We start from the raw sequence: 23,655 nt of genomic DNA on the forward strand, positions 1-23,655 counted from the left end.
AATTATTTAAAAAAAAACTAAAGGGGACCTAACGAAAAAACTGTGGGACCTTATAGGACCTAACGGAGACCTATCGATTGAGGTCATTTTTGACCCAAAATTCTATGGATGGGGTGCTAAAGTGCATTTTTTTTTATACCTAAAATTTAAAAAATTATTTAAAAAAAAACTAAAGGGGACCTAACGAAAAAATTGTGGGACCTTAAAGGACCTAACGGGGACCTAACGATCAAGGTCATTTTCGACCCAAAATTCCATTGATGGGGTGCTAAGTTTGCACTGGTATTTGAAACCTCGTATCAGAGTAACAAAAAACGACTATTAAAAAAATAATTTACTCAAAGTCAACGTCACCCGCGTCACCGAGACATCGACTGTCAGATGATCATGACATTGACAAGTTTCGTAACATTTTATAACCTATGTCCTATGTTTTTAAAGCTTAATTTATTATAATAAATTTTTAATAAATAACAATCATGTTCATAAAATTATAAAAATACAATAAAAATATATAAAAATGTGGCAATTACTACAAATGCAGTCATGTCAATTAATGCGACCAAGGTACAAAATTTGATGTTGTTTACGAATTTTTCATTTGAACAGGATAAACAAAAATAAATTCTCTATTTTCAGGTTAACGCCGATAAGAAGCAATGGATATTTTACAAACTTACTAAAGAATAAACCTTCAGATGCTGTTAAAAGATACGTATCTAATGTTAAAAATTGCAAGGAGAATGAGTTAAAAGGTGTTTTTCAGTTTATTAGTCCATGGAAGCTTGGTACGGGTATTAGTTTAGGTTTAGGGACTCGTCTTTTATTAAGTGATGGATCAGTATTATGTAAGGCAAAGGCTCATTCAAGAATAATACAGCGGAGGCCAAATGTGAATGAAGACAGCGGAAAATTTGATTGGTCAAAGTTCCTTGAGTATCTCAAACCTCACAAATGGTTGCTGGCAGCTGCTGTAGCTGTGAGTATTCTAGTACATTTATTATGCCTTTGAAACAGCCTTATCGTGAGAGTAGTAAATATGTAAATGTATTACCACTTAAAATTCACACCTACTACAGATATTTAAACTTCAGATACATACTTTGATTTTATTAAATTATAGAATTAGTAAATTATTGTTGACTAGCTTTCTGCCTGCGACTTCGTCCGCGTTTTCAAAGAAAAACCCGCATAGTTCCCGTTCCCGTGGGATTTCTGAGATAAAACCTTATTATATATATTTTAATGCATTTTTTAAATAGAGTAAATAGTGTATATAAAGTTACAAGCTTAATTTATTAAGCTAATAAGATTATCACATATAAACAAAATGTCTAACTTCTTTTATAATATTATTTTTCAGTCCGCCATGGCAGTGGCATTTCTAAATATCTACATTCCGGCCATGTTGGGTGTGATTGTGAACATATTGGCTGATATGAGAAGCAATCCTAACTTAGATTTCATTGATCAGATTAAATATCCTGCGCTCAAAATGATTTCTTTGTATATTGGCCAGGTAATTATTTATAAGATGTTTTGTTGATGAATTCAATTAAAATTCTAATTAGTCACATTTATTCTTGATGAGAATTTCAAGGCTTAGCAAGCAAAGCAAGTTCTGTTTATATTGTTACTGTTTTGGTCCGTTTTTGCATTGTTGAAAATCACTCAAATTTACTGGACCAATGTTTTAATCATGAAAGCATAACTTTTTATGTTACTTGCTGCAAGCAGAAGTATATTTAGTGACATAATTTATTTTTTTACATCTTTAAATAAAGTAGGTACATATTAAACAACATGTTTTTTAAAACATGTAAAAGTAGTTTCTAACAAATAATTTTATTATCTTACCTTTCCTTTGGATTTGTACTTGATCTAGAAATATTTCTAATAAATACAAACACACCATATTCAAAAATATATATTTTATTTTTACAGGCAGTATTCACATTTTTCTACATTCACCTATTGGCGCAAGTTGGTGAACGGGTAGCCGCTCAGATGAAGCAAGACCTCTTTGTGTCCATACTGCAGCAGGATATGGCCTTCTTTGACCAAGAGAGAACGGGAGAAATAGTTAATAGGTATTTAAATTTAATTTTCTTATTGGTACAGTGGTTGATGTGTGAAAAACTAAGAGGTTGTGTGTTTGATTCCTGTTGAAAACTAACAAAACAAAATTTACTTGAGTCTGATAAATATAAGTAACGTCTTGGAAACAGAAAGCTGATCAACTATAAAATAAATGTAATCCTATTAAATACTGCTGCATTCCTCGGTTTCACCCGCATGGCTCCGCTTCTGATGGTCTTAGTGTGATGATATATAGCCTATAGCCTTCCTCCATAAATGGACTATCCAACACCATTGGCTATCCAACTTGAGATTAGCGCGTTCAAACAAACAAACTCTTCAGCTTAGTAATATTAGTATAGATTATGTGCATTGCAATAAATTTTACCACTTTAAAGTATTTGGTTAGATAAAGATATTCTAATCTTGCTAATCAGTTGTAAATAAATAAAATTCTTTATAAGTATGTGTGATGAGATTACATAATCTAAGAAGCTACTGATAATTTATTTTCTGCAATTTTCTTAAATTTTTTTCCATAGTAGCTTCATACTTAATAATATTCATACTAATTAATAATAATCTTAAGTATGAATAAGTCAAGGGCAAATATTAAAAAATAAGTTTAATGGTTTATTTATATATAAGTAATAGAAATAATAGTTAGACTATCTTATGTAAATTATAAGTACATTCAAAGTTTTAATGATTTTCAGAATAACAGTGGATGTTCAAGATTTTAAGAGTTCCTTTAAACAGACTATATCTGGTGGTCTAAGAGCTATTACTCAGGTAATAAAACATTTTTGGTGTTTTTGAATATTTTTCTAATTGTAAAGCACTGTAAATTGTGTTGCATTTCAAGTCAAGTGAAGTTTCACTTCTGACACGTGTGCTCGGCACGTATGCTCTTTTTTAAAGTATCAAACAGTTTTAAGCAATAAATTTGCAATTAATGAACTTTGTTAAAAAAAAAAAAATTAAATTAACTTTGTTGGAAAAAGGCTAAATTGCAGTGCATTGAATCTTATAATGTATTAGTGCATTTTATTGCCTGTACTCTAATCATATAATACATTTGCAGGTGGTAGGATCAGCAGTAAGCCTGTTAATAATATCACCACACTTAACGGGAATGACGCTTATCTGTGTTCCTACTGTGGTCATCGGAGGCACGTTCATTGGTTCACTATTGAGGAAACTGTCTCGGGAAGTTCAGAGCCAGGTATGATTTTATATTTATACTACCTTTTTTCAGTTGCGCTCGAATTGTCAATATAAATTCGCAAAACACTTGAAGAACCGCAAAAAGTTCATTCAATTCGATCCATGCTCTGGCGGAGTCATCTAGAAGTCATGTGTCACCTCGGCAAGGAGAAAGACGCGGGTTCGAATCCCGGCCCGTGATCTATTATTCAAAATTTCTCATTATAAAATATTTGAATGCTATAAAACTAAGTATAAAAAATTTTCAATATTGATCCAGTCCTAGTCGTTAGTAGGAGTCGGTAGCAAACACTCGAACATAGAATAGCAATTAAATGTCAACGTCAAATTGTAAACGCCTAGTTAGATTATAGTCTATCTCGCGATATTGTAAATAAAGCAGGGTGTTGGGCATGAAATTTTTAATAATAAATAATAATAAATCAACGCTAGTATTGTAACAACTTCTTCTAGTAGTTCAACTGCTAGTATTTCAACAAATTCTGCTAAACTTCAATAAAAAAAAAAATTGGTTGTCTGTAAAGTCGGTTTACTTACGATAGTTGAACGTGACAACGTCCGATTGTGCTTCTTTGTCGCTCGTTCCGCGCTCTCGCTTGCACTTCAAGCCTTACATGGAACGCCTCAGATGAGTCAGAGCGAGGTAACGCCGCATGAGTCATGTTTTTTCGTGCGTGCAGCCGGCTCTATCAAATTATAAGACGTTGTCACTTCAAAATCTTAATACAATTTCCAGATAGAAAAAGCAACTCTAGTGGCAGAAGAAGCGATATCAAACATGCGCACAGTGCGAGCGTTTGCCGGTGAAGATAATGAAGCCAGAATGTTCGCAGAGGAGTGTGATACTGCGGCGGAACTTAGTATGGAGTTGGGTTTGGGTGTGGGATTGTTCCAAGCTGGAACTAATTTGTTTTTGAATGGGTAAGTTAATAGGTTACCTAGTTTTCTAGCAATACCGAAAATTTAAAAATACTTAATATTTATAAACACCTATATTTAAAAATAAGTATGAAAGGGATTTGATGAGTTTTAGTCTTGGTTTTTTGATAATGTTAAATGTTATCAGTGAAGGTTATGATTGGGCATGATGATTATGACGAGTTGGGCATTGGCGACGACATTTTCCAGACCACCAAAAAAGGACAACTTTTAGGGGCCTTTTTTTTATCAAAATATAATCTTGTTTTCTCTAGCATGGTGTTAGCGACAATGTACCTTTTGATAAACTTTTAGGGATATTTTTAAAATATCCGTCTGTGATTTTGACGTGATTGTAGGTATCGGCGACGACATTTTCTTTCATACACCTATAAAAGTGTCTTATTTAGGACATATATTATCATTTTTTTATAAAAAAAAATCGCGTTTTTCTCAGTATGGTGTTAGCGACAATGTTTATGGGCGGGCACTTAATGTCCACGGGACAGATGTCGGCGGGCGACGTGATGGCCTTCCTTGTTAATGCACAAACTATACAACGCTCTGTTGCCCAGATATCCCTGCTGTTTGGTGCTGTTATTAAAGGGATAAGTGCGGGTGGCAGGGTTTTTGAGGTGAGTTAATTTGATTTTTATTGGTAAAAATATTTTTGTTTTGTTCTTCTGATGTGAAGGTAAAAGGGAACAGGAACGATGCTTTATAACACCAGCGTAATAAATAAGATTTAAGGTTTGTGAAATAGATAAAATCGATTCAATAAATAAAATCGAGGATCTCGAAATATTTTCTATTCCACCTGTCAATAAGCAATCAATATTTTTTTTTCATTTAAATAATAACATCCATATGATATGTTCACCTAAATACTCAAATTTATATATTTACCCTTAACAATTGCAGTATATAAACAAAGAACCAAAAATGGACACGTCGGGAACAAAAGTGATCAAATATCACGAGTTTCACGGCGACATTGAATTTAAGGATGTCTCTTTCGCTTATCCAACAAGACCAGAAGCTGTGAGTAGATATTTATATTATTATTATTTGTAATTTATTCAAGTGAAACTTCTTTAGGCGCGTTGAGAGTAAAATTTCATGGTCGTGTCATGGCAATACAGTCACGTCATGGAGTAAGGCGACGATTTTGGTATCTTTGAATCTAGCCAAAGAAGTTTTACTTCTGACACGTATGCTCGGCACACACTCTCTTTTTTATAATAGTAATGATTATGAATTGTTTTTATTATTCTCTAAGAAAAAGTTCTATAACTTTGTTGCAATACATTTCAGATTGTATTGAACAACTTCAACTTGAAAATACCAGCGGGCAAGACTGTCGCCATAGTGGGTAGTTCTGGTAATGGAAAATCGACCATAGCTGCTTTATTAGAAAGGTCAGTTTTGAGCTATCAGTTTTTAGCATAAATAATTTTAAAATCAAGATAATGGACAGCTTCTACCGTTGGATAGTAATTCAAATGAATATTTAAAATTCCCTTTTTTTCCTTTGCACTTTAGAAAAAAGATGAAATTACTGACTCATTTGTTTATCTCTCTTTACCGCAAGGAAGCGATTTCATGATATGATTTTTGTCTGGAGATAGTAAGAAGAGAGATTGACATAGGCTACTTTTACCGCGATCAGACATATTATTCTCATGAGAGTTTCATCTGACTACACACATCTATACTAATATTATAAAGAGGAAAGGTTTGTTTGTATGTATGTATGTATGTATGGTTTTCACGCATAAACTACTGGAGCGATTTTGATGAAATTTGGCACAGATAACCTTTAGACCCTGAGAAAGAACATAGGCTACCACAGACATGTATATTTAAGTAGACAACGCAAGTACCGCGATCTGTATGAAAACCAAGCGTGTCATATTTTTTGTACTGACCTTGACGCGTTATGACGTCACGAGCGCTTTTTAGTGATGTTAATTTCATTTTACGCTAAATCGATTAGGCCGCCACTCGCGCGGCGATTCTAGTATCGTCCTATCCCATCGAAGTAAATCGAAAGAAATCAGATCAAACTAGATCTATGTCTAAGAGGTAGTCAAATAAATGAATCGTAATCGATTACTAAATCGATTCAAGACAGAAAAATGATAATTACCATAGACAGAGGGATGATAAAATAAAGTTATAAACCTTTTAATATTCTAACAAGTAAACTAATGTGTTTTAGCTTTTTCTTACATATGCCCATTGAGTTACCTTGTACTACGTACTAGAGTGGCCATCGAAAGAAAGTAATGAAACTGTCAATCAATCAATCTTTATATCCCGTTGCATCGATCCATTTTCCTTTTATGTTCGGGTTACTTGGAAAACTGAAAAAACAAACATAGTCTAAGCAATAAGGAGTTTTCTTAAAAAACTCCCAAGATGACACTTTAACTAATGGCGTCCATGTCATAATATTTATTTCTAGTACCTTTGTATTAATATACTTAAAAGTTCTAGGTCAAGTCGTATTAAGTGACAAAAAAAATCTATGCCTTTTTTTCTGAAAAATTGCTCCTTCAAATTATCATTTTTCTGTTCGATTATAAAATCGATTAGAATCGAGAACTGTTGCATCAAATGAACATCACTAACCACAAAATTGGACAGAAAAATGAGAACAGAAAAATGAGAAGACGCTATTCATTGCTTGTTATCATACGACGCGATCTTTACCGTGCCAAGTAAAAGCCGCAATGTATTCCGAATCATTTCGTATGATTTGGTATCCGTGTTTGTCACGATCGTTTTCCACAGATATTCTTTATTTGATTTTAAAATAAATAGTGCATATTCTGATTAGAAAATTACTTACCGGTGGAAGGAAACATCTCTGCTAACTCGGCCACTCACAGCTGTGGAGTTTCTACAGTTTATAACGGCGCAATTCGGCATTTTACTTTATTCAGCTTCACGTCTTTCCTTGGCGAACTGCAAGCGCGGACTGAGTGTAGGCCAGCGTCAAGTAAGTTTCATAACCTTAGTTTGGACACGGGAAGTACATACACTCGCTTAGTCTATCTTGATACATGTCCGTGTAGGCTACCTTTTATTGCGAAATATGTACCACGGGCGAAGCCGGGGCGGACTGCTAGTAGCCAATACATTTTTACATTTACAGGATAAATTTATTTTTACTGCCTTAATAATACTGTGTAGTATTTTTTTGTGCCATTTCTCATATTTTTGTGTGGTGAACATCGAATAAATTGATTTTATTCTTATTTCTTTCTATTTCCAGGTTCTACGACGTAGACAAAGGCTCAGTGACCATAGATGGCGTGGATATCCGCGAAATGGATTGTACTTGGCTCCGAGGTAGAGCCATAGGGCTGATCAGCCAAGAGCCCGTGTTGTTTGCGACCTCGGTTAAAGAGAACATACGGTATGGGAAACCGGAGGCTAGCGATGCTGAGGTTTGTATTTCCTAAGTAATATTAATAATTTTAACTATTGGTTATCATTACCGTGACGACAGGATAAAATCATTGCTCTATGTCAAAAACTGATAAATAGTAAGAGATTGATGGAATACTCTTTTTTGTATTTGTACGTGTAGAATCTTAGTAGTCACATTATTTCGTGGTAGTTATAGTCAAAGTTTATTTTATACGCTAATTAGAAAACTGCCCTATACAAGCGGCAGAGTTTTGCTACAGACAATTATTTATTTGCATATTATTTAAGTATATTTGCATATTATTTTTTTGCCCTTATCACAAGGATAGATGTTTATTCGTAATCGCCGTAATGGCGGCAAACATTGACGATCATTTGTTGGGCCAACGCTCTCTATTGTGAAGAGGGCCCATTAGCCATTTCCCCATTGCTAGGATACGGGCCTACAATTTCTTTTGACTAGTATTAATAAAGAAATAAATAAAAATAAATAATACATATATAACTTTACTTATTGAATTTTTCTAGGTATACCGCGCAGCCCAAACAGCGAACGCGGATGAATTCATACGAAACTTCCCAGACGGATACAATACACTCGTAGGGGAAAGAGGAATGTCCCTCAGCGGAGGGCAGAAACAGAGGATCGCCATAGCCAGAGCGGTGCTGAAGAACCCGCCCGTTATGATCCTGGACGAAGCCACTAGGTGAGAAATAAATAATAAATAAATAAATAATAAATATTATAGGACATTATTAAACAAATCGACCTAGTCCCACAGTAAGCTCAATTAAGGCTTGTGTTGTGGGTACTGGGCGACGATAAATATAATATTATATATAGATAATAACACCCAGATCCAAGAACAAATAATTGAGTTCATCACACAAATATTTGCCCTGATCGGGGATCAAACCCGGGACCGTCGGCTCAGTAGGCAGTTACTTTACCACTGCGCCAACCGCGTCGCCTAAATGTCTTAGAATGTAGGTTAGAGCAGTGGTGGCTCAGTGGTGAAATCTCGGACTTCAAATCGATAAGTCCAAGGTTTGAGACCAGGCGAGCGCGCAGGAAATAAATTGGTTTTTGACGTGACAACGTCTTATAATTCGATAGAGCCGGCTGCACGCACGAAAAAACATGACTCATGCGGCGTTAGAGATAAACTACGATAACATGGCGCGCCCCTCCAAATTACTGTTTCAATGTGTGTAGTGACATCCTTACGAAGGAGTTTGTATGTAGTTGTACGTATTCGTCTTTAGTACTTTACGTCCAGATTTGTTGGTCAACTAATCATAAGTTGCCGAGCGCCCAAGACAACGCACGTGTCGTTTTCATAGAATACGTCAGTGCAGCGCCATTACTAATAATAATGAGCGATTAGAGTGTGACTAGTCGAGCAACAAATCCGTGGATTTGTTTTTGTTTGACGGCCGTCTCATTACGCACACATGCGTTGTGAATCTTGGTGGTGCATTGTAAATACTTTCACAAATACTTTCAAACGTTTTGAATTTTGGAGGGGCGCGCCATGTTATCGTAGTTTATCTCTACCTCGCTCTGAGGCGTTCCATGTAATGCTTGAAGTGCAAGCGAGAGCGCGGAACGAGCGACAAAGAAGCACAATCGGACGTTGTCACGTTCAACTATCGTCAGTAAACCGACTTTACAGACAACCAATTTTTTGATTTGCGAATCGGAAGTTACACGAACTTACAATTAAAAACTGAATCACTAGGCATAATTCTACTTGATGACTTCTGGACAATTTCATTACAAACAAACAACTCAATTCAAATATTATAAGTAATAAGAAATTTTCTATTTCAGTGCCTTAGACGCGACAAGCGAGAAAGTGGTGCAAACAGCGTTAGAGACAGCTTCCAAAGGTCGCACAGTGCTCGTGATCGCACATCGACTATCTACTGTAATGAATGCTGATTTAATTGTGGTTTTGAGTAAGGGGAAGATTGTTGAGGTGAGTTAATAAATAAGAAGTGTGTGCCGAGCACACGTGTCAGAAGTGAAACTGCTTTGGCAAGATTCAAAGATACCAAAATTATCGCTGTACTCCAGGACGTGACGGTATTGCCATGACGCCATCTTACTCTCAACGCGGCTAAAGAAGTTTCACTTAAAATATTATAAATTTTGAAAGAATAGAAAACATAGATACGGGATTCAAACCCCCGTCTGCCGCCATTGCGGCTTATAAGTGCACAGACAGTTCTTTTACTTTATGGCCAATTTAATCAAAGTAATAGCCTCTTATTATTTAATGAGGCTCCCATATGACATCTTTGATAATAATATGAAACCATATGCAATAATTTATCGAGTGACATAGTTTTCCTGGTGTACTTGTATTTTTTATTATTTTTTTTTTACTTTTAATTCCTCTCTTAGACTATAACTTCATATTTAAGGTTTTTGTCTCATAATAAATAATTCTATTTTAGATGGGTACTCACGATCAACTGAAGAAGCAAAAGGGACATTATTGGAACCTCATCAAGCAACAAGACCAAGAAGAAGATAATAGATCCTTATAATAATAGTCGTAGATCATAAGTAGAACAATTTGGACATTTTTTTTTTATTTTTTGACATTTTTTTCTCTTTTATTTAATTTTTGTTCTTAAGGTGATTGCAACGATCTGTTCCCAGCCAATATCCCGCTAGATGGCGCTGAATTCTACATTTCTAGTTTATTTGAGTTTTTGCGTAATTGGAATAGTCATCAAACCTAGGAATAGTCATGGCGGTTACTGAATATTATATTTTATTGAAATATGTTATATCATTGCCTTAAAATCCACCCAATTCGGTAAAATTATGCGTTTTAACATCTGTCATTGCATACAGGGTCGTTTACACACACAGACGTATACAAAAATGATAAAGATTTAACTCTAGATGGCGTGAATGTAAAGCGCGTCACACACGGTGAAGATACTACCTATAATATTTTATCTAATCTAGTAATATTTTATATTACAGTATCTTAAGGTATCCGGTATCAGCGTTCTGACCATCATTTTTCTTTTTTCGCTGTAGAACCGCCATCCTGTTACAAATGACCCACAAAGGAGAATGACCACGGGTGGTATCGGTAAAATTTTAGTTGTGCCACGTATTCGTTATATTGTTAATTCCTATTTGTATTTATAATGATCATATGTATCAATATTAAGTCTTAATTAAACCGGATAAATTGAAATAATAGTAAAAGTAAAAGTTTTTCTTTTGAAACATGTATGAACTTTCGCATTAGTAGGAAGTAGGATTGTTATAAAAATAAAAGTTATATTTGTTGGCGTAAACTATTTTATTGTAATTTTGGGAAATAAATAATGTCAAAATTGATTACCTACAATAAAACGCAGTTTTATTTTATTACCTACATTACACTATTGTTTTTTTTTAATCAAAACATGTATTTGAAGTAGCAAATATGATATTATGCTGATCCAAGCATTTTCACTCAAAACTAATATCAGTAATGATTTGTAAAAGTAAATTATTTCAAAATACATTTCATAACCAACAAGTAAGAATAATTATTCATACAACAACAAATCAAAAACACTATTTACTATGGAAAAAAAACCAGGAAGGTGAAAAACATATTTACGATTTCGATGCACTCGACTTTTAGTAAAATAATAGGTAAAAATATTATTATGGTTTTGATCACAGACATATCTGTGGTTTTGATTTTAGCTACTAGTATCAGAAAGCTGCGTGTTCAATGCACGTCGGGGTCCCACAACTGTGGAGGAAGGAAGGTAGAATACCTCCATCGAATAAGTGAAGTTTCTCGACATACTCGATTTGCCGGCCGGCCTCAATGAAGATTGTCCGAAAGTTGTATATGTGCTCTGTAACGAAAAAATTTCGCTAGCGCGATTCAGAGTGAGGTGTCGTACAATATACCTAATGAAGTTTTTCATCTTTTTATTTTACTGCAAATACAAAATAAAAATTAAACAATGGTAATGTAAATTCTAAACAAACTACTACCAAAATACAATTAGAACAAAAATCATTTGACTTGTTTATTTCACCCAGAGGCCAGAGGCGGCTCGTGACAAAATTGTATACCTAGGTGTTCACTTGAAATAAAACAACGAAAATACAATAGCGTTCGGGATGATTTATTACAAAAAAATGAGCACCACATTTTATAAATGTCTATAACACTAAAAATTACAAAGTACAGGCTATTTCAAAACGAATTCAATGACTAGGTATCAATAATTAGTAAATCACCGAATTTGCATTCGCGAGCGTAGGTATCCATAGTGTTTGTCACTGACGGTCACTGACCTCTATAACTTATAGTTATAGAGGTCAGTGGTGTTTGTTGTGTAAACATGTATGTATTTGAGTAGTTAGTAGCATATTATATTCTGAATTTCTGATCCATGCCTATTCACTCAAAACTAATAACACTAATGATTTGTAACAGTAAATTATTTCAATAGGTAGGTATTTGAACATTTCCCAACAAGACGTAAGAATAATTATTCGTAGGTATACAAGATACAATAACAAATCTAATACACTATTTATTATTTTATTATTTACTAGCGGTCCGCCCCGGCTTCGCCCGTGGTACATGTTTACGTTTTCTCTCCATAAGAAGTAATAGCTAGAGAGCTAGCGCAAAGCTACCTGTATGTATTTGACCAGACCTGGATTTTTGTGTGTTGATTCCCCTATACCTACTATACATGAGATGAGGAGTCACTAAGCCCAGAGTGGTGGACGGGGCGCGCGCTTAGGTAAGACAGGTGGAAATTTTTGGCGAACTTTGAAACCATTTGACCACGTCTGCCATTTTGATATTTGAAAATAGATTATTATTACTATCGGAAAATAACAATGGCAGACCATTATCACGCGGATAACATTCTGGCAGACACTTATGAAAGTGCTGAAAAAAATACAATTTTGAAAGTATTTGACCAGATCTGCCATTATATATACATATATTTTATTTATTAGGGTCTTAAAAACTTATTTTCGAAACGGCAGACATTTTCATTGCGTACAGACTTCAGCAGACAACAAAACTTTACAGACTTCAGCAGTCAACAAGACTTAGCTTCTACATGGTCAGATGTATATATGTATTACGTTCCCTGACCTTACATCAATGATTTACTTTATTAATGTTTTTATGGTCATTTACATTTAATTTTGAAAACTATGGAATAAAATTTATAAATTTGATGATACAAAACTAAATATACATTTGTAAAGAATCTCAAATATAAAGTTGTGTTGCAAATAACAAATCATCATTTAAATATTTAGTTTATTTCTTTATTTAAGAAACAATTAACAATTACAAAACAACATAAAAAAAACACGCATGCATTTATTGAAATGTTCATTCATCATCACTATCGTATGGCGTTGTGTGACTCGTCTTCATAATCCATTGAATCGGATTCTGTAAAAGTAAAACGTAAATTATATAATAAAAGAAATGAGTCATTATAAACTTACCTAGTAAGGCAATGCCTTTGATGTCGCACGATGCCGCCGCGCCGCCAGTGTAGGTACTTCTGCTGCTACATGAAGATATGCTAGGGTTGCAACAAATGGGAAATAAAACAATTGTAATTATTACTATTATGATGTAATCATTTATTCATATTATGTACATTCAAAACAATTGCTATTATTAAATCTGATGTAATTATTTTTTCATAAATATATAATTATTATTAATTATATAATATATTGCACTGTGAAATATTTACGTATCACTTTATTTTTGATGTTCTTAATTGTCTTTTATAAAATTTAAGTGACGCATTCGCATTGGGATCAACAATCCGATAAGAAAAGAATGGAGACAACATATACATAGCTTTGATTTCAATTCTACAGATACAAAATATACAATCTATCTAAAATGATACAACGGATGTTTCCTGCGTTTTCTCGTCAAAATACCGAAACAACGTAATTATTGTATAGTAGTTGGGCGTGAAAGTAAAAAAACAAATGAAAATTGTTTTCCATATGATTATTTATTAAATTTACGCGATTAAGAATAATTTCAACGATACAATTTAGTAACCGAGAATTCAGAGGATTAAAGAAAATACCTGCCTGATCATTTTATCAAACTCTAAAAGAATTATGGTTATTTCGCATCACTCGGTTTATTAGTTTGGTAATAATTATTAAAGGTAGTTACAACCCTAGCCATTGAGTCGAACGGTAGGCAACACAATATCGACTTTGTGCGGGTACATATGGTACATTTCTTCTTGCTGTGAAGCGTAATTATTATTATTAAGATTTTTTAGGCTATTTTGAATCAGCTGTTCTAATTTAATTCTAGAAATTTATTAAAACGTGATTTTTTTAAAAGTATATTATGAGTTTATAAATACCTCAACCAATAGTTATTGTGTCCTATCCTCATTTCTTTATATCTTGGTAGTTAACTAAAGTGTTAAATTTACATAACCTCAACAACAACATTTACACTGCCACTGCACTAAAACTAAACTAACTAGCTCTCTAGCTATAAGAACCATCCTCGTACTTCAAGGGATATAATAAAAAAAGAATTATCGAAATCGGTTCAGCCGTTCTCGAGTTATGCGCTTACCAACACATTTTGCGATTCATTTTTATATATAAGAAGACTAGCGGTCCGCCCCGGCTTCGCCCGTGGTACATGTTTACGTTTTCTCTACATAAGAACCATCCTCGTACTTCAAGGAATATAATAAAAAAAGAATTATCGAAATCGGTTCAGCCGTTCTCGAGTTATGCGCTTACCAACACATTTTGCGATTCATTTATATATATATATACTAGCGGTCCGCCCCGGCTTCGCCCGTGGTACATAATATTTACGTTTTCTCTACATAAAAACCATCCTCGTACTTCAAGGAATATAATAAAAAAAGAATGATCGAAATCGGTTCAGCCGTTCTCGAGTTATGCGCTTACCAACACATTTTGCGATTCATTTTTATATATAAGAAGACTAGCGGTCCGCCCCGGCTTCGCCCGTGGTACATAATATTTACGTTTTCTCTACATAAAAACCATCCTCGTACTTCAAGGAATATAATAAAAAAAGAATGATCGAAATCGGTTCAGCCGTTCTCGAGTTATGCGCTTACCAACACATTTTGCGATTCATTTTTATATATAAGATAAGATTATGTGAAAATAACCAGGAAGGTGAAAAACATATTTACGAAAACATAGTAACATAATATGGCTGTCGCTACAATAATTATATTTCAATTTTATCTTTTTATACCTAGTAGAACTGGCCGACGAATAAAAAAAATCGTATTAGAATAAATACAATAAATTACGGAACAAAAAAAGGATTGTAACTGAATTAGGTATGTTTGTTTCTGGGCGCACCGTTTTCGACGACGCGACGCGCGACGTAAGCGTATAGGTATAGGTACCTACTTTGCTAAAACAAACTAATAAAATTGTGTGTCTGTCTGAAAATTCGGAAAAGCATATTTTGCAAGTTTGTAATTACTTTGATAGTTTACCGATTTATAATAATTGTAATTGTAATTGTATATATAATAAAATCGTAGGAAAGTCAAAACTGTACATTGAATATTTTTTTAAAAGAATACATAATCCATGATCTATAATCGATATAGAAGCCAAAAATATAGTTTTTAGAATTTTTGTCTGTTTGTCTGTTTGTCTGTTTGTCTGTTTGTCTGTTTGTCTGTATGTTTGACCGAGCTAATCTCGAAAAGTACTGCATAGATTTACTTCAAATTTTGCATGAATATTCCTAAGAGGTCGGGTGAGGATAGTTTAAACATATTATCATGATACCACCTTCGGGGGAGGAGCTGTGAGCCTTTATTTTTCTTACATATTCCGTGTACTACGACAGCGTACAATCTAAAGACTCATGTTTAAATGTTGGTTTCGAGTAAGCCATGCTATTATCTAGCTTTACAAAATAAAAACTATGTCATTTACGTAATTTGGGCAGAGAAACAGTTAAATGAATCTTAGCAGTATAAAGACAAATTTGAAACAGCGCCATCTATGAAGTGTTAGAAAAATCAAACACACGTTAACTATTGGAAATTAATAATCAAATGACGCATATATAATATGTTGTTTGACAATATCTAGATGGACACTATAAAAATTATGCCATTTAAGTAACTTGGGAAGAGAAACATAGTTTAAAGAATGTAAGTTGTATAATGTTAATTTTGTAACAGCGCCATCTATGAGATTTCGTAAAAATCAAATCAATTTAGATGTTAACACTACCGAATACACAGTTGGAAATTAATAATTTAAATATAATTATGTTATTTATTTAACTCTTTAGCCCATATCTTCCCTTCCCTATAAGGTATATTTCGTGTAAATAATAAATATACTACATTTTTTAAAGTGAGGGTAGATGTTTATTATTTTAAGTAAAACTAGACACCATTATCTACAGTTAATCTAATATTGATTGCGTTCATTAGTTACAATTTTAAAAATCTTCGTATTTTATAAATTTACTAGCTTACCGCCCGCGGGTTCGTCCGCTTTGTCTAAAACCTAATAAATTTAAATTGTTATATACTAAAACCTTCCTCTTGAATCAGTTAAAAAAACCGCATCAAAATCCGTTGCGAAGTTTTAAAGATTTAAGCATACAAAGGGACATAAGGACAGAGAAAGCGACTTTTTTTATACTATGTAGTGATATTTATAAAGCAATTGAATGCCATAAAACCAAAAATATCAAATGCAATCTTCGTGTTTTGTGAATTTTCACCATCATGCGTTCCCACAAAAAGTAAGTTGTTAGTTGTTACTTATAGGTATTTATTTTTTATAATGATAGCAATTCATGTTTTTTGTTGGTAGGTATTATATTACACTTTTAGAATGAAATAATAAAATGATGAATTCTTTTATTATTTTGAGGTGCATTGGGAACAGTAGTTTTTGATAAAATTTTATTTGGGAGTAGCTTTTTTATAGATTTACAGTTAACTTTTGATTTTGTTATTTACTGATTCAATGCTCATAAAATTATATCGCCTTTGGAAGACGATTTCTGCTGATATTTTTACAACACCACTTGAAAATTGATGATTTGATGGTAAAGATAGTAGCAGCGAGGATTAAGTGGAAATTAGTAATCATCCGCTTCGTCAATTTTTGACTGAAGTTAATGTCCAACGTCCAATGGTTCAATCATTGGAAGTATCTCGGGAAATTTTGGAGGATATTTTTCAGGAAGGAGAGGAGGGGCAGCCAACCACATATCAAACGACTACGTTTTAGTACCGAAAAAAATGTTATTCCAAATGAAACGTAAATTTTGCACAAACAACTGTACAAGTAATGTTTTTATTTTGACTTTGCGGTTATCTGATTATAATATTTATCGTTATGGCTATCGAGGTACCGACCGTACTGGGATCAGAGAACATGATACAGTTCATCATCCAGGATTGCTAAGAGCATTTTAACACTGAAAAAGATGTTTTCTTTGAATCGTAGTTGCTTCATTTATTTATTTTTAATCATTTTACATAATATGTTTTATATTTTATAAATATAATATCATTTTCATTATTTAAGTAGATAAAATAAATTATGTAACGGTTTTATAAGAAAACACAGTATATTTATTAGGCGACGGTGATTTCTTCCAGGCAAAAGATATTCATCAGCTCAATAAAATTGAATAGTATGTTGTTAGTTATTCTTTAGATTCACAATTGTAATGAGCATTTCCGCAAGCAAGTTGTATCGTAGTTTAGATAATTATATCATAGTTTTGACATATTAAAGTTCCAACAAAACCCTCAAATTTTTGAGCAGGGTTGAGCAAGATAATTTGAAAAATGTGCTGTGTTAAGTATTATAGAAAAGGTTAGTTCGTTGGTAATTATTATTTCTTCTTCATTTACATGTTGTTAGTAAAAATAAACTTTGACTAACAGTCAAAGTATATTTTAACTAATACTACTTAATATCTATTATACCTACTTATGTTCAGTATTTATCTGTATTATTCATCATCATCAGCCCATATACGTTCCCACTGCTGGGACACGGGCCTCCTATGAGGGTACAGGCCATAATCCACCACGCTGGCCAAGTGCGTGTTGGCGGATGACACATATTGTCATCGAACTGTTTTAATTCTTCGACATGTCGGTTTCCTCACGATGTTTTCCTTCACCGTTCGAGCAGTGGTGATGTTACAACATGCGCAGATAAATTGAAAAATCAATTTATTTCCTGCGCGCTCGCCTGGTCTCGAACCCCGGACTTATCGATTCGAAGTCCGAGGTCTCACCACTGAGCCACCACTGCTTATCTGTATTATTATTGCTTGGTAATTAATATATTTTCATGTCGTATACCTAATTATAAACATAAGTTTGATGTGTAATTAGCTGGATTTATTTTTACACACTCACAGACTTATATTTTATGTTAAAAGAGTGTTAATAGTGTAAAGCGTGTCACACACGGTGAAGATACTATAATATTTTATCTTAAGATACTGTTATATTTTATATCACAGTATCTTAACGCATCCGGTATCAGCGTTCGGACCATCATTTTTCTTTTTGTCATTGCGTACTAAGACCCCTGTAGAACCGCCATCCTTTTACAAATGACGCGAAATTTTGTGGGTAATAAAAATATATAACAGTATCTTAAGATAAAATATTATAGTATCTTCACCGTGTGTGACGCGCTTAAATCATGATATTTTTTCACAATTAATAATAATCCTTTTTTCTAATGGTGTTGGCATTAAATATAACCGCGCTGTCGTTTCGTTCACAAAAAGTGATGTTATGAGGAGCATTTCGGTCCTCATATCATAAAAAATCTGTGCGAAAACAATAAACACGTGTGAGGCCCTCACGGCAGATCGGGGTGGTCTGACGCGAAGTGGGGACAGCGTTGTCACTGTATCGCTCTTGCCACGCTGTTCAACAGACTTATTCGATAGTTCAGTTTTGTGTTAAGACCGCTGTGACAACCAACCCGTGAGACAACCAAACCCGGTCTCCCCTACTATCCCGTGAGACCGAAACCCTCACTGAGAGGGAATTACGTCTCACTACTGATCACGACAGTCATATTTTATCTCGAGAATCTGAAACTTTACTCAATATGAAGACCGTTTGACAAATAATAGGGTGCATCATAATATTATTCGATCTCTTGAAGATGAACATGAGTATAAGCAATGACTAGAGTAGGGACGCGAATATTACAATTATATGAGACAAGAACGATTAATAAGTTTGTCAGTCCCCGGTATCACAGACAAAATAGAAAATCTATTGTGTCGCGCCCCGATCGGGGCGCTCGGTGGTCAATGGGTTAATGAAAGATTAAGAATTGAAACTATACGGTCTCTGGAAACGGACGAATAGCGAGAGGCCCGTCTTACTGCAGACAGATTTCGTCATAGTCTTAATGACTTGAGGTAAACAATCTACGAATTCGGTGGTGTGGTCTGACAAATATAAAAGTGGGTTTGCTTATAACCTCACAATTGATTACAGATCATCTTCTGTAAAGGCGTAGTATGTTCTTTTTGTAATGCTTTAAAGTGTAGTAAGGAGTCGGCTTTCATTTGAAGATACACCGGAACCTTTGAAATCACTACTTTTAGAGGAACATACTGTGCAATGTAAACTGTTATTAGACAATATTCGCTCTTATAGTAGCGCGTTTCAAATGATCCTTTGGTGCTCAATAATTATCAGAAGGTCCGTTCATGCTTACTTTTAAGATACAAGGTCAATTTTACCATTTGATAGGATCCCTTTTGCCTGTAGGCCAACCTAAGTTTGTTTAAATAGGTATATTTTGTATTCGACTACAACGAATAGTGGAATACAAGAAATCAATATTTCTCAAATTTAAAACTGAACTCATTTCACAATTTTAGAACAGGTTAATTCGTATGTATGCAGTTTTAAATCGACATTAGAAGCTTTTCCTCAAGATGGTGATATCGGCACTCAGGAACTCCCTGGACGTGTTATAACGCCCAGGCCACAGTATTACAAATTTTTCCTAAAATAGAGCAACGAATGTATTTTCGCATAGCAACGGAGGGGAACTCGCAGGGGGTCAAGTGACGCGTCACGCGGGCCACTTACCACAAACATGCTTAGTTTGTGGTACCGAGCGCGAAAGAAAGTCATCGTGTTTTTAGTAAAGTTACTATGTTAACTAACGTAATTTAATACTTAAGTACATATTCTATAATGGTGTGCTCAAACTGTTAATCTACATTTAATTTTGATTATTATATTTTGATACTAAGTAATGTAGAATTTAAATCACATTCATTCATGTTTTCTTCAGATTTTAAGATTTTCTTATCAGAGTGTTCAATTTTAATGTAAGTAGTTAAATTTTATAAGAGACCATAATTAAGAACTTAAGAACATTCAAAAATAAAGTGTCACGTATTTTTTTTAAACGACGAATGACGAAAAACGACCTAATCGCGGACGAAGTCGCGGGCAACAGCTAGTAATATATAATTTGCAATGTGGTGAAATTTCATAAAAATCACGGGCCAATTTTTTGTTTTGAATCCCACCGAAAATATAATTGCGTTATTAGAATAATTAATTACTATACCTACCCACGATCAATTATTACAATATAGTCTCAAATGCATACTAGAGAAATATTGCAATTTGATTCAATTAAAATGCATAGCATACAAAAATAAATTCACAACACAAGAAATTCCGCGCGCAAATCATAGCGCGTGTCAATGAAATCAAGAATGTTTTATATCAAGCCGACGCGGACGACGACGCGACGCCGAACAAAAGTACCTACGACGGACGACCACGCTTCGAGTTGCCAAACAACATGAGTAATAAATTGTTTACAAAAAAAACAAGTTTTCCATTTTTCTGTATGAGTAGACAGAACTTCAAAACGCCACCTGCTACGGTTTATATTATGAACGATTGTTATAAAAATAAAAGTTATATTTGTTGGTGTAAACTATTTTATTGATCAATAATTTTGGAATTTAAAATTGTCAACATTGATTACAATAAAACGCAGTTTTATTTTATTACACTATTGTTTTTTTTATCAAAACATGTATTTGAAGTACCATATAATATTATGCTGATCCAAGCATTTTCACTCAAAACTTATATCACTAATGATTTGTAAAAGTAAATTATTTCAATATACATTTCATAACCAACATGTAAGAATAATTATTATTATTCCTACCTACAACAACAAACCTAAAACACTATTTACTATGGGAAAATAACCAGGAAGGTGAAAAACATATTATTATTTACGATTTCGACGCACTCGACTTTTAGTAAAATATAGTAGGGAAACATAATATTATGGTTTTGATTTTTGCTACTAGTATAAGAAAACTGCGTGTTCAAACTACTTGTTTGTCTGTCTGAAAATTCGGAAGTACTTTGGTAGTTTACCGATTTATAATAATATTGTATACCTATATCGTTGTTTAAAAAATATTCAAACACAATAAAATATGATATATGTACTGATTTATCACTGGTTTCAGTGATGAACTGATGAGTCAATTATAGCCACTATACTTTCGTCATACGTGTGTATGATTGATGTGATTTGCAACGTGGTGATATTTCAGAAAAATCACGGGTCAAATTGTCCCACCGAAAATATAACTGCGTTATAAGAATAACTATACCTACGATAAATTATACATAATACAATATAGTCTCAAATGCATACTAGTGAAATATTTTATTTGAATCAATAAAATAAAAAAATAAATAAAAAATAATAATAATACAAAAATAAATTCACAACACAAGAAAATCCGCGCGCAAATCATAGCGCGTGACAATGAAATCAAGAACTTTCGAGCCGACGCGGACGACGAAGGAGCCTAACAAAAGTACCTACAATCATAGGCGGCTCGTGACAAAATTGTATGGCCGTGTTCACTTGAAATAAAACAACGAAAATAGGTACCTACAATAGCGTTAGCAGTACAAAAAAAATGAGCACCACATTATAAATGTCTATTTATACACTAAAAATTATAGAGTATTTCAAAACGAATTCAATTATTATTTAGCAATAATTAGAAAATCCCCGAATTTGCATTAGTGATCGTATTCATAGTGTTTGTCTACACTAATATTATAAAGAGGAAAACTTTGTTTGTTTGTTTGATTGTAAATTGTAATGAATAGGCTCATAAACTACTGGACATTTTACCAATGTTTGCAAGTTTGTGATTACTTTGATAGTTTACCGATTTATAATAATTGTATACTTATATCATTGTTTAAAAATATTCAAACACAATATGATATAGGTACTGATTTATCACTGGTTTCAGTGATGAACTGATGAGTCAATGTTAGCCACAATACTAATCACTTTCGTCATACATGTGTATGAACTATGATTGATGTGATTTGCAATGTGGTGAAATTTCATAAAAATCACGGGCCAATTTTTTGTTTTGAATCCCACCGAAAATACATATATTACTAATTGCGTTATTAGAATAATTAATTACTATACCCACGATCAATTATTACAATTTACAATATAGTCTCAAATGCATACTAGAGAAACATTGCAATTTGAATCAATTAAAATGCATAGCATACAAAAATAAATTCACAACACAAGAAATTCCGCGCGCAAATCATAGCGCGTGTCAATGAAATCAAGAATGTAATTTTATATCAAGCCGACGAGCGACGACGCCGAACTAAAGTACCTACAGTACCATTTACCTTCAGTGTACAATACAGTTTACAGACCTACGACGGACGAACAATAATGAGTAATAAATAAAAAAAAACATAGTTTCTAAGGTCATTAGTTTTATTTTATTTTATTGTTATTTTCTTTGAACGATTGGAAATGAAATTACTCAATTTTTACACAGAACTTTGATTTATTAGAATTATGCTCATTATGCATAAGATAACGAACGCGAATGCACGACATCTAGCGCGTCAATGTCTAAACATCGCCTTTCGTTTAGACATTGACGCGCTAGATCTGTAATAAGTATATAGTCTATGCGCTAGATGTCGTGCTTTATGTCGTGTTTCGCTTGGCAAAAGTCACGCACACTACTGTAGAAGTGTCAAATTTTTCCGGTATTTTACTGTTGTTTTTCTAAGTAAATATTGTAAATTATTGATTAAAAAGGTCGAACGCGCACACATTTCATTATAGAGAAGTGATAAAATGATTAGTTTTAAAGAAATAGTGTCTGTGTTAAGTGTTTAGAGGTAATCAAAAATGTATGGAGGGACGGTCGGAACATCAACCTTAAGGATAGTGGAAATTAAGGTTATAATGTATTAAATGTAAAATGTTTTTTGTAAAATTTAACCTTTTGACTCGTGTGTATTTTTTGTAAAGTAGTAAAATTTCTTCTTTATTTATATTTATATAAAAAAGTAAATCCGTTGCTTATCGTAAGCAACATTGATATTATTTCCTCAGTGAATATTTATATACAATTATTTGATTGTTTTGTTACCATTTACTTTTAATAATTATTTATTTTCTTAAGGAAACCAGATTTCCGTCGTATCTATAGCAATAAATAGCGTGATAAAAATATCAAATGGGGTATCGGATCTTAGACATGGATGGGATAGTGAGAGACAAGTTTGATTTTGGGGTATCCGGTTTTTATTGTACTTTTCATCATTTTATTTAAAGAAGAATAAGTATTATTATTTTCTTTCCGAGTTCTATACAATATTTTCATAGAAATAACATAATACAGTTATGCAACAAGCCAGATAATAATAATTAGCGCTATAAAGATCGGTCCATTACAGTAAGATATCTTGTTACATTCTATACATCATTTTCTTAGATGATTATAGATTTATCGTCTGCTTATCAGAAACAACTTTTATAAAAGTCAGATTCACGGGACATAG

General features: G+C 33.4%; 1 protein-coding gene and 1 long non-coding RNA gene across 2 annotated transcripts; one reads left to right on the forward strand and one right to left on the reverse strand.

Moving 5' to 3' along the window:
- Positions 1-416: 416 nt before the first annotated feature.
- LOC149481867 (mitochondrial potassium channel ATP-binding subunit-like) lies at positions 417-10,313 on the forward strand. Its single transcript, XM_089705064.1, has 14 exons — positions 417-567; positions 640-979; positions 1,364-1,519; positions 1,945-2,090; positions 2,796-2,871; positions 3,164-3,304; positions 4,043-4,227; positions 4,682-4,859; positions 5,146-5,265; positions 5,539-5,642; positions 7,505-7,679; positions 8,191-8,369; positions 9,497-9,644; positions 10,126-10,313. The coding sequence occupies exons 1-14, from the start codon at positions 521-523 to the stop codon at positions 10,216-10,218; spliced, it is 2,088 nt and encodes a 695-aa protein (XP_089561190.1). The 5' UTR covers positions 417-520; the 3' UTR covers positions 10,219-10,313.
- On the reverse strand, positions 10,160-23,164 carry LOC149481868 (uncharacterized). The gene is made up of 2 exons (XR_016316820.1): positions 23,029-23,164; positions 10,160-10,303 (listed from the first exon to the last, which is right to left on the reverse strand). It is a non-coding gene; the product is annotated as an uncharacterized LOC149481868 (long non-coding RNA).
- Between the last annotated feature and the right edge of the window lie 491 nt (positions 23,165-23,655).

The sequence above is a fragment of the Colias philodice genome, chromosome 16 (assembly GCF_061535455.1).
Source record: "Colias philodice isolate Cphi_HAF_F1 chromosome 16, ilColPhil1 Martin Lab GWU primary, whole genome shotgun sequence".
NCBI lineage: Eukaryota > Metazoa > Arthropoda > Insecta > Lepidoptera > Pieridae > Colias > Colias philodice.